Source organism: Eubalaena glacialis, chromosome 20 (assembly GCF_028564815.1).
Source record: "Eubalaena glacialis isolate mEubGla1 chromosome 20, mEubGla1.1.hap2.+ XY, whole genome shotgun sequence".
Lineage (NCBI taxonomy): Eukaryota > Metazoa > Chordata > Mammalia > Artiodactyla > Balaenidae > Eubalaena > Eubalaena glacialis.
The window spans coordinates 4,780,850-4,795,147 of record NC_083735.1 but is presented as its reverse complement, the minus strand read 5'-3'; the positions used below and the strand labels follow the sequence as shown (position 1 = coordinate 4,795,147).

The 14,298-nt window shown below is 41.3% G+C and overlaps 1 protein-coding gene across 1 annotated transcript; it reads right to left on the bottom strand.

Moving 5' to 3' along the window:
* Positions 1–1,399: 1,399 nt before the first annotated feature.
* Positions 1,400–14,086, bottom strand: AGA (aspartylglucosaminidase). Its single transcript, XM_061177403.1, has 9 exons — positions 13,859–14,086; positions 11,842–11,995; positions 10,396–10,508; positions 9,367–9,479; positions 8,022–8,136; positions 7,321–7,396; positions 6,373–6,480; positions 5,517–5,650; positions 1,400–4,100 (listed from the first exon to the last, which is right to left on the bottom strand). The coding sequence occupies exons 1-9, from the start codon at positions 13,983–13,985 to the stop codon at positions 4,000–4,002; spliced, it is 1,041 nt and encodes a 346-aa protein (XP_061033386.1). The 5' UTR covers positions 13,986–14,086; the 3' UTR covers positions 1,400–3,999.
* Between the last annotated feature and the right edge of the window lie 212 nt (positions 14,087–14,298).

Here is a 14,298-nt window from a genome sequence, read left to right as displayed (position 1 = left end):
ACGGTCTCAATCGCTGCATGCAGAGTGCCTTGTCTGGGAAAAGGAACTCTTTGAGCTAGCTTCCCTAGCTCCTTCTCCAAGTTTATCCAAAGTGTGCAACCTCTGTGTGTGTGTGCGTGTGGCAGAGAGTCGGGGGGATTCCTATATATATTTTCTTGTTTTTAACTCTATATTTCACTAGTTTACTGTATTATTACTGACAGCTGAACTCTTAATCTTCCCAGAGTTGTATGAGCAGATCTTCTTCACCAGTTCTCAGTATAATCTCCTTCACTCTTTTTTGACATTTTTCTTCCATCTTCTGAATTTTTTGGAAGTCTTCCACTGATCCCCTTGCATTCCCTTTGATATTGTGGACTTATTTCATCTTTATTCTTCTTCTTTTTAAACATAATTTTAGAGCAGTAGAGGGAGAGGAAATAAGCACGTGTTTATCATCTTGACTTGTATTATTATACGTTAGGAGGGTTGTGAGAAGCCATTCTTTGAGTAACAGACAGTGATTAAGGAATAATCACCCACAAGCAACATTTCACACATAACTAAGTAGGCTCAGGAACACGTTTCACTGATGCTCTTCCTGCCTTGGGTTTTTTCCTTGCAGGGAAGATGCAGTGGGAAAAGGAAGGCGAGTGTGTAGGTGTGTATAAATGCCACCTTTGTGGTCCCAGGCAGAGAATAATGGGCACAAGTAACTGCATATTCACGCGTGGTTTTCCAGTAGCAGTACTGAGTAAATGCAGTGAGTCAGAGGCCAAGGGGCTCGACACGATGCAAATGGTGGCCAGTAAGATACGTGATGTATCAGGTACAATTGCTCAAAGTATTATTTAAAGTCTGATTTCTTGCTTCAGGCTAGATAACAGCAATGATATTAGCCACCATTTACTGAGCACCTCTGTGTGGGGCCCTGTTCTAAATACTTTAGGCAGATCTCCGCAACAATCTGGTAAAGTAGGTACTGTTATGATCCGCATTCCCATTTTGTAGAAGAGAAAACTCAGGCACAAAGAAGACAAGTTAATTGCTCAAGGGCATACAGCTAGTAAGTGATGGAGCCAGGGTGGGAATTAAGTTCCAGAGTTCCTCTAAGACAGTGTGTGTATGCATATGTGTGTGTGTGTGATATATATGCTACAGTACCTCAAAACACTTTTGGCCAATGGTATGCTGGTAAACTGTCTTTCTAGGGGGAAAACAAGCCTTAATTAGTAATATTTGCTGACATATGTGGTATAAATACTCCCAACATGGCTGATTTCAGGACATTAACAATTTAACCATTGGTTCCCTGGTTAAAGGGTCTCCAATACAACACGGCTTTAGCATCATAAGAACTGAGTGAGCTTGGATCGCTTTTATTCTTAACTCTTTGGTTTAATTTTCAATCAGCCTTTATTACCATAAACAGAACAGGAGAGGAAGACAAATGACATTGGTTTTATTTAGGAATGGAAAGAAGTGTTTTGACATTTATGGTGTTTAAGGATTTTGCACAAGTTAGAAAGAAATAGAGACAGATTGCTGGCAATTGGTAGGGACTTTGTTTTCCCACATCTACTCTAATACCTGATTTTCTCATATTATCCACATTCTAGAAGCCAAATTTTAATTAAAGAGAATACGTGAGCAACCACGTCTAATGCACAGCATAGAAAGGTCACAAGTTTAAACCAGTTGACCAACTCTTTAGTGCACTGTCCCTGCATTGGAACTATATGACTTCCTGTCCCTTTAACTCAGAAGCAAATAGGTTGATGATGGCAGCTTTAACTTTCCCCATTATATCCATTTTGAATGTGGCAATGATTTTATCCTTCAAATGGCTATGCTTTTCCAAATATTGAAATATGGCACCTCTTTACTGGCTGACCCTGGGTTGTATATGAAAAGACTCATCATATAGCACAAATGGGGCACAAACAATTCGCAGATGAACAATTTTTGTAGACCTTGTTATCTCATCTTTTTAACTTCCTAAGACAGGGGTTGAGTATATATTGAGTAACACATAAATAGCATAATACTCAAGAAAACAAGCAAAAAATTTAAATATGCCTTTTTAGAAGCTTTTTTTAAAGGTCTAGGAATCTTTTTTAAAATATGACCAGTAAAGTGACATAAATAGGTCTTAATCTATTTTCATAATTAGCATCCAATTAAGATACATATTTATGTCATCAGTTTTTAATTCAAATGAAGTTAATTAAACTATTAAGATACTGAGTTCAATTATGTTCTTAGCTCCAAATTCAAATACCAAGCATCAGATGTAATAACACTTTAAAAAGAAGTCCAACAATTAAAAATTATGGGCTTTAAAAGTATATTATAGTCTATGTATGATATCTCAATTAAAAATGCATTATGCTTATTATTTGCCTTTTGAAACCAAAAGGGATCATTTGAGTGCTGGTAATGGAAACAGACCCTTTTTTTGTTTATGTGTATATAGTGCACATATGTATGTCTAACAAACAACTTCAGGTCAGAATTCTATAAATCAGGATCGGCTAAACTTCTAATTTGCTGGGGAGTAACAGGCCATGAAGACTTTCAAATTCATTTTTCTGGTGATACATGGCTGCCTAACATGTCAACGGATGGCAAACACACAGAACAGGCATTTCGTCTTGATATAAATACATTCCCAGTTTAAATCTGGCTGCTTTTCCCTTGTTCCAAGGCCCCGTATCGGATGTCAGCAAGTCGAGGTACCTTGGGGGAACCCACAAAAGTCAGATTTTCCCTTCCGCTCTGTGCGTGTGAGGCTGCGGGACTGTTTCCTTATTAGCTCTCAGGCTGCCATCAGCAGCTGCTGAGTCCAGCTTTCAAGTTCCCATTTGTGAAGACTCTGATTGGGTGGGACAGAGCAGAGGGCATTTGTGAAGAGGCTCCCCAGACAGTGATGACACATGGCAAGGCCTGAGAACAGGTGACCTAAGGGCATTCTCAAAACTACAGCTTTCTAGCCCTAACTTACAAAGAACATTAAATCTTAAGATGAGTGTAGGAGAAAACGGAGCAGATATACTAAAGGTGGGGGACAATACTGTACATACAGTTTTATTAATGACTCCTGATGTAAAAGGAAGGTAATGAAGGCAAAGATGATAGTGAGAAAGCGCACTTACAGTCCTGTCTAGTTGTCCGCAGACGGCTGACCGAGCGCTCAGAAAAACAAGGGAGACGAGAGTTACTGACTCACTGCTAATTCAAACCACCAACATCTGCACAAGAGATTAGTAAAACCACAGTACAGATCAAGTTCCCTAAATCATTTTCAGAAGAAATTATCAATACTAAATATTTGTAGCTAAAAGCTCAGAGATTTTTTTTGGTGGCTAAAAACCTTCCCACGCTGAGAGCACCATCAGAGGAAAAAGCCCAAGAAAATCAACACAGTTGCTCGTCAGAAGACGGCCCACATTTTCTAATACGTGCTAAACAAAACGCACCTTTATGATTAACAGCATTCTTTCCTCTTCAAGCTAGAAGAGAGCATTATGTACAACTGATAACCAGTGATAAGAGACGTATTACTCTAAGGTACTGAGATTCAATCAGGACTTATCATGCTGTGACTCATTGTTACTTTTTTCTTTGGGTCTAAAAACCTTGGCTACTCTAATTATTTTAAGTATCCAAATATAGATTATTTCTTGTGGCTTTACTATATCACTATGGAAATAAATCCCCAAAGGAGCAATTTCTTGAAACACTGAGCAGAAATCCAAATATCACTCAAAATTTAAACATATACAAAATACATACACACACATATTCATTTTCAGGGGATATACAAAGCTTAAATAAAAACAGATAATAAAAATTTTTCAGATATAGAAAGTGAAAATGCTCTTTTAGCATAAAATTTTTGTGCTTATTTTACAGAAAGAATTTTAGAATACATGAGGCACATTATACGATGACAGTGAGCAGCCTTTTCAGCCTCTGTTTCTTTCTTCTTTAAATATAGATGCGGACAGAAAAGATGGATTAGATGCAGTCTACTTTTTCCTCAGTTGGCTCACTTTTTAGAGGATTGTAAACCATGAAATGAAACTGAGTAAATGTTGAAAGTTTATTGCAGGCAGCACCTGGGGCCAAGAAGAGAAAAAGTTGTTTGGTTAAATAGAGAATGCACATGTAATTTACAACCAGTACAGACATCGCTTCCGCACCTGGACACTGGCTGTTGTGTACCTGCTGTCCAGTCAGGCCACACGGAAGTGGGCTGTGTGTCCACCTTAGTGCAGATTAGTTGACAGTCCATGAGGGGAAAGAAAGGCAGTGGGAAAGCCATCTCTTTGAACCTCAGAATACAGGCTGATTTTTTGCTCCTATACATATGCGGTCATTGCTACTGTTATTTTAATGTTTTCATATCCTTTTCGTAGAAGAAGAAAATTTTCAGGCACACACTAAAAACTGTATTTCCCCAGTGACTAGGCCATTCCCTTCATCCATCCATAATCCTCCCCTCCCCAGGCACCCTGCTCTTTTCTACGCTTCTACACGGGTAGAAAGTGAGCCTTGTTTTGTCAAGATGCTCTCTTGTCAGACAACAGTGATTTCTTCCCCTGCTTAGACACCTGGAGGGAGCCCTTCTAATGCCATTACTTTAAATATAAGGGGCTGGTCAATTTTAAATTCATCTACAATTATATAATTATCATTTTTACATCCTGTTAAATCTAACTTTGAGCCTTCTAAGGTTTATTTCCTAAGAGGGAATCAATGAAACTGATTTATTTTAGACACAAAGCCTCCCCACCCATAACTTATATTGACTTTTGTATTTCAGTACTTAAAAAAGAGTAAGGAATTCCTCAAACAAGTTTTTCAGATACCAAACTGTGGGAAGTAAGAGATCAAAGCACAGTAATAAGCAGTGTAACCTAATAAGCTGTATTGATCAGTAGGCTGTGTATCTTCCCCATCTGAAATCTCACTAATGAGGAGCAGCAGTGGTTGATCTTGAAATGCTTTGAAACTGTGATAGGCTCACACGGAAAGTAAATGAAGCAAAGGACGTGCCTCAAGTACAGTGCAAAAATAATTCTGCTAACGCCTTTAGTTTACTAATTAGTAATATATTTTGTACCTGGGAGCCCTGAGATCTAAATGACTGAGACCTTTAAATAATGAACAGAGAAGTGGGGAAGATCATTTACCCCTACCTACTTCTAATGAATAAAAGCATTTGACTAGATTAGCCCATCTCGGCATGTACTTGAGCCGAACCTAAGCTTTCCTTAGGACAGACGTCAAGGGTAAGACCGAAAAGCCAAAGACTGGACCCTGACCACTGCCAGTCGACAGAGGAGAGTTTCGGGTGTACTTCTAACGCTCTGGGGGTCTTGACACACCAACAGTTAACATTTATCCACTGCCTACTCAGTATAGTCCCCGTTTCTACTGCAGAGGACTAAAATACCCAACAACATTTTAAAGTCTCTGTCCTCATCAACATTTGCAGGTTCATATAAATATGAATTTCAGATAAAACTTACCGTAACTTCCAGTCACGTTAGCACATACCACAGCCCCAAAGAAGTTGGGAAAATACTTCTGGATTCTTAAAATCACTTTTTGGCATGCTGTGGTTGGATCTTTTCCTCTTCTCATATATTCTACAGCTTGGTAGCTGATTTAAACAGAGGCAAAACTTTAGTATCACAGAATAAACTAACTCCAAATTTGGTTACTTGAGGTTAGACATCTAAAACCATCAAAATTGTCACATCTGACAAAATACAGTGCATGTAAGTGAAAAGAGGTCTGTAACTCCTGTGAAAGTATCAACAGGAAAGGAAGTAAACCTTGATACCATGTCTACCTTTTCAACTAATCCACCCACTCATTTCAGATAAGGACTTTTATTTTTGGCTTCAGCTGAATAACTGTTACTTAGTAAAAACAGCCTGAAGTCATAAAGTATAGAGGTTATATTTAAGTAAGAAATGGGGCTACAATCAATGGGGAAAAATACTAGGCATGGGCAAAACATCTAGTTGCAAGGATTCTCTCTCAGTAATTAATTGTACACAGCGACTGCATTTCCTACTTTTCTCATCAATTATCACGGTTCCTTTACTCAGTGGCCTTACGTAAATTATTTAAATAGACCCCAAGCATTCTCATCTGTGAAGCAGGCTGAGCAGTATTATTCTGTTTCAGAGGGCTATGATTACTTCATTTGAATGATGAGGACTGTCAAAATGATGGTGTCAGGAGCTGGGAAGCAGGGCTTCTGAAAAGCTCTCGTACACACAAATTCGGATCACGCGGCACAGACAATTACTTTCTCTCTTGAGGGACAATATCTCCTTCTAAGATCTCTGAAGTCACAAATGTAGGAGGGCGCACCTTGGGAGGAAGCGCATCAGTATGTCGCCGTCCCCAGTGGCTGCTGCAGCCCCGGCAGTGTCGTCGGCATAGGCCCCAGATCCAGGTATTGGCGAGTCTCCTATTCGACTTTGGGAGGGCACAGCATGGTCATTCAGGACAGGAAGTCAAGTGCAGAAAATTCTTTTAGGAGACGTTTCTACTTAGTCACTGACTATTGTTTCAAGTAAATTCTTCATCAGAATACAGAGAATACACTCTCCTTAGTTTTTCCACTTAGGTTTTCATAAACCTGCATTCATTACATGAGAATCACACAGCAGCCCATCATACGTGGAGGGATGGCACAGGTTCATGGTGATTGTTCCACCATCGCCATCCTCTATCGTCTCATTTCTGGATTATCTCAGCAGGTTCCAACTGGTTTTCCTCACCTACAATCTATTCCTGCTGTCTAGGTCAGGTGCCAACATTTTACTCAAGTTTTTCCTTGTAATAAACCTTCCATGCTTTTCTACTACTTTGAAATAAAATCCAGAAATCCTTAAAGACCCCCTGAAATCTGGCTCTGGTCTTCCTCCCCCGCACCCGACAGATGTGCGGTTTTGTTTCTGGCCATTGGGAGCCCTGAACCTGAGCCTGTGCTACTCTGGATCTGCTAGTGCCTTGGCCTGGATGTCCCTGGTCCCTCTCTCAGGGTCAGGGTCAGGGTCAGCTCCCGGTCCCTCTCTCCAGGCCTCCCTGATGGCCCCAGCTTAATCTGGTCACACCACCATCCCTAAACTCTGCAGCCCTGGCTGAGACACCTTCTCCTTTGCACTTAGCAGCTACTAATTTATTTTCTTTCACAATAATCTTAGCTGTGAGAGTAGGGTTGTGCTTTGCATTTTGCATCCCCCATAGCACCTGGGACATATTGGTTGATATTCAGTACATATTTTCGAGATCTGGTCTTTTAGAAACACTAACCCAGGTATTTTGAATTTTATACCATTTGTAGATGTACCAGCAGCAATATTTCCCATCTTATGGATGACAACCATGCCTAGAAATTTAAAAAAAAAATCATTGTAGGTATCAACTCTAAAGTGTACCTCAAATAACCAAATAATTGAGCAGTTGGTAACATAAATATCCTCTTCCATTATTTTCAGGTAGAAGACAATAGGAATCTTGGGAATATTGAAAATTACACCAGTGGTAAAATCTGTGTTTTTTAATGACCTTGTTTCACAGCATCATTTTGTAGACATCCCATATCCTCACTTCAAATTGCTCACTTTTCAATGCTTTTTCAAAGGTAATGCCAAAGAGAATCACGGCTACAGACTAATGGAAAATTTCAACATTACAGGAAATGACTGGAAAGATCATTTGAATGCGGCAAACGTAACATTATTAAAGAACTAAATATCAAACAAAGATTTAAAAATCCCCAAGTGAATAATCATTAGATTTATGTATAAAGTAATTTACCAAAATGTATACAGATATGAAAAGAATGTGTGTGTGTGTGTGTGTGTGTGTGTGTGTATTTTTTTTTTCTTAATTGCCAGTTAATCAAAATCACCTTCTGGTACATGATTAAGGATAAAGAAGTTAAGAACTACAGGAAGGCAATTAAAACTAGCTGAACTTTAACCATAAAAACGGTATAGAAGGCAAATTACCAATAGTATCATGACCGTAACTATCTCCTGTTTCTTTGTAGGTAGAACCATCTCGCTTTAAGATACTAGGTGGTTTGTAGGGTCCACAGTATTTTGAAGCATCTGGTATAACATTCTGTAAACAAGATTTAAGTTTTATTTTTTAGAAAGGGTGATTTTAGAAACCAGCATGTAGTTATGTACAATCGCTAAACATTAGCAAGAAACCAAAAGGACATCGGGTAACTGAAAGATAAGAATTAAAAGCCAAAGGTTAGCTAAGTCTTATGTGGACAGATGGATATAATTTTACTAAATACCTAGTCTAGTCTCAGAATTATATAATACGGAAGAGACATTTATATTATCCGGAAAAGATCCCCAGTTTTTCTCTGTATATGCCAAAAATTCTCAGCACAATGGCAAATATAAATGAAGATTTTTAGATTAGATTTTTTTTAGATTTCTCAAAGAAATCAGGTACAGAACATGACTTTTAAATTTCAGAATTTGTTCCCTGACCAAAGAAGAGCTACTCTGAAATTAAAGCAAAATCTATTTTAAAATCTTCTATTTTTCAAAGCTAGGTACATGTGAACATATCCTGAGCTGTACTCTCAGATTCTTTTATGAATCTTAAAGGCTCAGGAAAATAATCCAAATTCATAAGTTCAGGTTGTGGATATGGATTAGTGTTAAAGCAAGAAACCTACAACTCATGTCTTGTTCATTTGTGCACCAGGTGCCTCCCATGACCTGGTTTCATGCAGTGGCCTCTTTCAAGTGACTCCCTGGTTACTCAGAGGTAACTAGGATTTGGCGAAGAAACAGGTAAAAGACTAACACGTTCCACAGCAGGATTCTGGATAGCAAAGACAAACCGATTTAGGCTAAAACTCCCATTGACTTAAAGATAAATTATCTTCCTGGTAACATACTAGACACCTAATAGTATAAATCCTCAAGTTAAAAAAGGGCAAGATACTGGGTATACTTCACATAGATAAAATATAAGAAATATTTTAGACTAATGGTTTCCAAACTTTGTTTTCGTAACACATGGAACCTTTTGTTACAAGGGAACACAGCAGAGCGGTTCTGAGTGAGGCAGCGCTTCTCCCACAGCAGAGCCGTCACAGCTTGAAACCACTGCCAGGGGCCGGGAGTTCCCCACTCAGGGCGTGGCTCGGATGCAGCTGGGGAGCTTTCGAGAACATCCTGTGCCCAGAGTTGGCATCAGTCGTTGGTTCTGAAGTGCCACCAGCGTGCTGATTAGCACCGTAGGCAACAGGTGGATGACCGAGAGTGGAAGGGGTGCCACGTAATATTTTCAAATAACTTACTTTTACAAATCGTGCATACGTACCCTCCAGTAATTTGGCTGGCAATTCCAGGCAAGCCAATCTGAATGAAGGGCACAAGAAGCATCGGTAGATAAATCCTCGTTGATAAACCCCATACTTTCGGCAAACTTGGTGGCTGGAGATGAGGAAGAAAAATGTAAACGAGTTAAGTATTATCTTTTAAACAAAATGTATGCACAGGAAGTGCTGTGGGTCAGCTGTCTCGCACGTGGAGCGCAGCCATCCTGGGGGTAAACACAGACGGTCAAGGGAGTATTCACACGTGAAGAGCGTCATGGGCATCAGTTTCTAGATCTCGACTTCCCTACGTCCTTCCTGACCCTGATCTGCCGAGACCCTTGGGGGGGTGTGTGATGACAGCTCTCCTTTCCCACCTTCCCTCCAGAATCTCCCTGCTTCTGCTTCACAAAAGGAAAGGGACACCTCGGGACAACCGCGACTCTAACTGGGGTGCAATGCCCAGAGCGTAAAACAATGTTGAGACACCAAATAAAGGCACCACTGGATTCCATGAAAGACTGACAGCTCCTGTGTTTGTCAGGTAGTTTTCCATTCTGTTTCAACAGAATTGAAGGGTGCCTACTGGAATTGTGAGCTAATACGTGGTTAAGAATGATCTTTTTGAATACAGATCACGGTATGGTTTTGGGTATGTACCTTGGGAGGTGTTCAAGGAAGTGCCATTGCCATAGCAAAACTCCATCCGTTCCCATCTTCTGTTATCTTATGCGCCTTGGGTCTTACACCCATAAAAATGTAATACAAGAAGAGAAATAATGCTGAATCCTGTTTCCCTCCAGCAATTACTCATTTATTAATAATAAACTGATTTCTAAAAATCCTATTTTAAAAATGAAGAAAGTACAATTTAGAGGTTAAGTAACTTATCCAAAGTTAAATAGATATTAAGTAAAACAGCTTGAATTTGAACTTAGGTCTGCTTTTATCCACTATTTTATACTGAGTCCTTTTTTCACAGTGAAGACGATAGACACAAGACTACATAAAAACTGAGTACAGTTAAAACATACCTGACTCTCCTGCTAACAGCGTGTGTGTCGTGTGTTCCAGTACTTTTCGTGCTACACCGATGGCGTTTTTAATTCGTCTAAGATCCCCCACTGCTCCTACGTTCATGGTAGTACTGCAAGAAAAAAGTGCAGTAAGATCTATTAAGGTATTTTTATAGGTTCACAAATTTTTTAAAAATTGCTTTACTTCAAGCTATAGTGTTGTGTAGGATAAACTCCACTGTCTTAACGTAGACCCGACGGCACATCCAAGAAGTTCATACAAATTCCCACATTCAGACATATTAGGGAACAAACAGAGAATCTATTACCCCTATATTCCCAAAGCACTAAAATTCTCAGTTTCCCATGGCTCGTTTTAAATATGGCTTTTGAAAGGGGTTTTAAGGCTTCAGGTCAGGCAACCCACAGCGTTTGCGGTTGGTGGGTAAACGATGGTTTACCAGGTCAGAGACGTATTTCTGTACCTTGGGGTTCTCCCTGTTCTAAGGAGACTACCTACCTCAATGTGATAGTTTTCTACTAGGATTATGATTTTCTTTCTTTTTTTTTTAAAATAAAATTTTTATTGAGGTATAGTTCATTTACAATGTTGTGTTAGTTTCAGGTGTCCAGCAAAGTGAACCAGTTTTATATATGTATAGATTCTTTTTCAGATTCTTTTCCATTATAGGTTATTATAAGATATTGGGTATAGTTTCCTGTGCTATACAGTAGGTCCTTGTTGTTTACCTATTTTATATATAGTAGTATGTAAATGTTAATCCCAACCTCCTAATTTATCCCTCCCGTACCTTTCCCCTTTGGTAACCGTAAGTTTGTTTTCTCTGTCTCTGGGTCTAGTTCTGTTTTGTAAATATGTTCATTTGTATCGTTTTTTTTTTAGATTCCACAAATAAGTGATATCATACGATATTTGTCTTTTTCTGTCTGACTTACTTCACTTAGTACGATAATCTCTAGGTCCCTCCATGTTGCTGCAAATGGCATGACTTTCTTTTAATTGAGGGGGAAACGCCTTGTGTTTGGAAAGGCCAAGTACAATATGCCAGGGGTTTTGACCTGCATCAAAACTTATATATTGCGGGGGGAGGGATAAATTGGGAGATTGGGATTGACATATAACACACTACTATATCTACAACAGATAAACAACAAGGACCTACTGTACAGCACAGGGAACTCTACTCAGTACTCTGTAATGACCTACATGGGAAAGAACCTAAAAAAGAGTGGATATATGTATATGTATGTGTAGAACAGATTCACTTTGCTGTATACCTGCAACTAACACAACATTGTAAATCAACTCTACCCCAATAAAAATTTTAAAAACACACACATATGTTTGTCCATCTTGCTCTCCGTAGAAGACTCATCAGCTATAAATGTAACTCAACCTGCAGCGGAGGTGCAGAGCACCCAGGCGTTTCAGGGCGCGCCTACCCGTCCATGATCATGGCGTCCAGGGTGGTCTCTCCGGACTCGTCGGGGCTGCCGCCGAAGCCCACGGTGCCGTCACAGCGCTCCCGCTCGCACGCCGCACAGCCGCTCTCAACCGCGTCCAGCGCAGACCCTCCAGCCGCCAACGTCCTCCACGCTGGCAATCAAATCCCAAGAGTGCTCGTGTAGACACGGATTTTTTTTTTTTTTCAATGCCAAAGGCAACAAACCAAAAATGGCTTGAAAACTCCTATATTTAAAACTGTTTGCACATTTACTCCAAGTTAAACTGAAATTTTCGTCTATCAGGTGCTGCAAAGAAGTCAGAGTGATACAGACAGAATTATGTAACACAACTCTTTACCGTGAAGAATTCAGACTTTGGCTACTGATGCAAAGTGAGGGTTTTTTCACTTATTAATACCTCTTTCTACTGTGTAGTGTGTGAGAAAAGAAGTATTCTCTCCTTCAGTTTTAAAAGTTACAACTGAAGCTACTAAAAGGCAAACTGAAAATTCATGAAATCATAGCCCCGTAAATTTCTTCTGCATCATCCGATTATTAAAAATATACCAGTAAGTCTCCATAACAACAAAATAACAGCAAATAATTACAACGTGGGCTTCACGTGGATAATTCATTTAATCTTTCAGGTACTGTACAATTACTATCCTTATTTTAAAGAGGAAGAAACAGACCCAGAGAGGTTATCTGTTCAAGGTCACACAGCTAGTAGGCAGCAGCATCAGGATTCAAAAGTAACCATTTTGGTTCCAGGGGCCATGCTTTTATCACTAAACTATGTTCTCCAGAGCCCCAAACATGGAAAAGGGGGGGGAGCTGGAAAGGTGTTCAATAGTCAATTTCTTTACTAATAAAAATAGAATTCCTTGACGGGTTAATGCCACTATTGGTAAATAATAAGCATTACTACTGAAAGAACAGGCTTGAAAGTATATTTAGATAAGTTCCCCCCCTCTGAATACAGACAACATAACACAGAATTGTTCCCAGCCCAGGGCCCTGAACTTTCTTTTCTGTCTCATCATCGCTGGGAATTTCTTTCTCACAGCCTGTTTTCCTCATTTTTTCTCTGAATCATTTGCACTGCCTATAACATACAAACTTAGCTGCATCAAATTCTAAGGCTAATTCAGCCCCAGAAAATCATATTAGCAGCCTCAAATGGGGGAGAAGGGGTCCGAAACTACTCCTGGTGTGTCTTGAACTGAATGAAACAAGTACGATAAGAAAATGACAAGGTCATGGTATGTACAGGATGGTATCAAAGCACGTAAGCCAGGCACCTGACTCAGACTGGGTTTGAGGACAGTAAATGAGGGAGGTCTTCCTGGAAGAGGCAGTATCTTAGTTTGGTAGTTCTCAATCCTGACTGCAAATCAACATCACTTAGGCAGCTTTAAAAAAAAAAAAAAGCTTTGGTTCCAGCAGTGAAAGGAAAACCTCAGGAGGTGAGGCCCAGGCACGGGTCCTTTTGAGAAGCTCTGAGGATGATCCTAACGTATAACCAAGGTTGGAACTCCTTTTCCAGGTGGCAAATACAGCGCGTCAGCATGGAGCAACAAAAAGTGCACGTAAAGCGAGCACGCTTTGTGGGGGAACTTAGTCGTCGGCGCAGCCTAAGTAGAGGGTACTGGGGAGATGTGACGGGCTCCAAAGGTGAGGTGGAGAGGCAGGAAAGGGCTGGAGGTCACGCAAAAGCCGGCGTCGGAGCCACTGGAGGAAGACACTGAGCAGAAAGGCCGTAACTGCTCCGGGTCGGCAGCAGGGTGGAAAATACAGTGACTCGGGGCTGCAGAGAGGGAGTCACAAAAAACGCTGAAGGCCTAAAATGCAGCAGTGGCGGGGAGGAGGGTCCAGTGCCCGAGGCGCCGCGGCTGCAGGAGAGGCTGCAGGGGAGGCTGCGGAAGGCCCGCCTCCCGGCTCCCAGCCCCTCGGCGCGGTCGGCTGCGGCCCGCCCCACCCGCGAGCTCTGGCAGCGCAGCCCCCGGCCCCGCACCTGCTACGGATGCATTCCTGAAAGGCCAAGTGTTGAGGACCAGGGGCAGAGGGCCGGAGCTGCACACCGGGGCCCGGCAGAGCAGCAGCAGCGACAGCAGCAGCCGGAGGCTCAGCTTCCACGCCATGGCCGCCCGCCGCCGCCAAGAATAAGCCCGACGAGGCCCACGGCCACCCGGGCCCCAGTTCCTCCGCGGCTGGGGATCCCGGAACTCGCGGTCCCGGCGCCCCGCCCACCTGCCCGCCCCGCCCACTCCGCCGGCTCCCTTGGGGCGCGGTCCGGGCGCCTCAACTCTCGCGAGACCTGGCCTGCTCCTGGGGACCGCGGGAGGTTTTCGTGCCCCTTGGGTGCCGGGGTGTCCACGCTACCGTCATAAAGTCTACGCAGATTTTTTTTTTTTCTTTAATATTCAACCGAAAGTTAGTATGAAATTGCTCGGC